The sequence below is a fragment of the Manacus vitellinus genome, unplaced genomic scaffold (genome assembly GCF_001715985.3).
Source record: "Manacus vitellinus isolate BGI_N305 unplaced genomic scaffold, ASM171598v3 scaffold_154_pilon, whole genome shotgun sequence".
NCBI lineage: Eukaryota > Metazoa > Chordata > Aves > Passeriformes > Pipridae > Manacus > Manacus vitellinus.
This window is the reverse complement of record NW_021939093.1, coordinates 74,322-75,719: the sequence shown is the minus strand read 5'-3', so window position 1 is coordinate 75,719 and position 1,398 is coordinate 74,322. Positions and strand designations below refer to the sequence as shown.

At 68.2% G+C, this 1,398-nt stretch overlaps 1 protein-coding gene across 1 annotated transcript in view; it reads left to right on the top strand.

Moving 5' to 3' along the window:
- Positions 1-1,398, top strand: part of BMP1 (bone morphogenetic protein 1) — a gene marked incomplete at its 5' end in the record, with an annotated part of 10,436 nt that overhangs the window by 4,881 nt on the left and 4,157 nt on the right. The window contains 4 exons of the mRNA XM_029958436.1: positions 5-67; positions 176-336; positions 461-719; positions 1,203-1,236. Of these exons, the coding sequence (XP_029814296.1) occupies positions 5-67; positions 176-336; positions 461-719; positions 1,203-1,236 (517 nt within the window). The remainder of the gene's footprint in view (positions 1-4; positions 68-175; positions 337-460; positions 720-1,202; positions 1,237-1,398) is intronic.

Below are 1,398 nucleotides of genomic sequence, written 5' to 3'. Positions count from 1 at the left end.
CTGGGCAGCTACAAGTGTGCCTGTGACCCTGGCTATGAGCTGGCAACCGACAAGCGCCGCTGCGAGGGTGAGTGACCCCCTAAAACACCCCAACGCCCCCCGACGCCCCTCGCAGCGTCCCTAACCCCGCGGAGCCCGGGGAGGTGACGGGCGCCGGGTGCCTCCCGCCCTGCAGCCGCCTGCGGAGGTTTCCTCACCAAGCTCAACGGCTCCATCACCAGCCCGGGGTGGCCCAAGGAATACCCCCCCAACAAGAACTGCATCTGGCAGCTGGTGGCCCCCACCCAGTACCGCATCTCCCTCCAGTTCGACTTCTTCGAGACCGAGGGCAACGACGTGAGTCGGCGGCGGGCGCTGCTGGGGAACCACCCCCGGGGTGGCACTGCCGTGTCCCCAGCCCCGTGTTCCACGCCTGTGCCGCCCTCCCAGGGGGTGCAGACACGGCTTTGTGCCCCCCCAGGTGTGCAAGTACGACTTCGTGGAGGTGCGCAGCGGGCTGACGGCCGACTCCAAACTGCACGGCAAGTTCTGCGGCGCCGAGAAGCCCGACGTGATCACCTCGCAGTACAACAACATGAGGATCGAGTTCAAGTCCGACAACACCGTCTCCAAAAAGGGCTTCAAAGCCCATTTCTTCTCAGGTAGAGCCGCCCGGCCCCGGCACGGGCGTCCCGTGCCCTCCCTCACCCCGCAGACCCTCCCCGCGCCCCCAAACCGCCGCTAACGCTCCCCTCGCCCGCGCTGGGAGTGCAGCCCCCCGGTCCCAGCCCGGTGGTGGGGTGACCCCTGTGGGCTCTGAACCCTCCCAGCCTCGGCCAGCCTGCCTGGCGGCACATTTTGGGAAGTTTTCCCTTCTTTTTGGGGGGATAACTGGGTCCTAGTTCAGCGGCGGGGGTGCTCTTGGGAGGCCCCCAGATTTCCAGGGGGTGCTGGGGGGCCAGCTGGGGACAGGGATGTGCTGGGCCCCGGGTGCTGCACCCCTCAGGCGGCGCTGCTGGGGTGGGGGGACGGTGACACCCCGCTCTGCTGCGCTGCTGCTCCCCGCTACGCTGCACGGCACCGGCTTCCTCCGCTCCCCGGGATCGGCATCCGGCCACCTCTCAGCCCTCCGGGGCAATTCCCTCCTCCCAAAAACCATTACCTGCCTACCCCTGTCTGCTCCACGGTCTGGTCCGCCCTCCTCTCCCGGGCCACCCCTCCAGGAGGTGGTGTCACCTTTGGATGGGTCTCAGGGGGGTAGGGATGGGCACCTGGAATATAACGCTGGATGCAGCATCACCCAGGGCTGGACCCCGGGGCTGGGGGCTGCCACGGGGCCCTCGTGCAAGAGAGGGTCCCCTCGGTGTGGCACAGTGCCCTGGGCACCATCCCRGCCTTGAGCGACTGGCAGCACCTCCC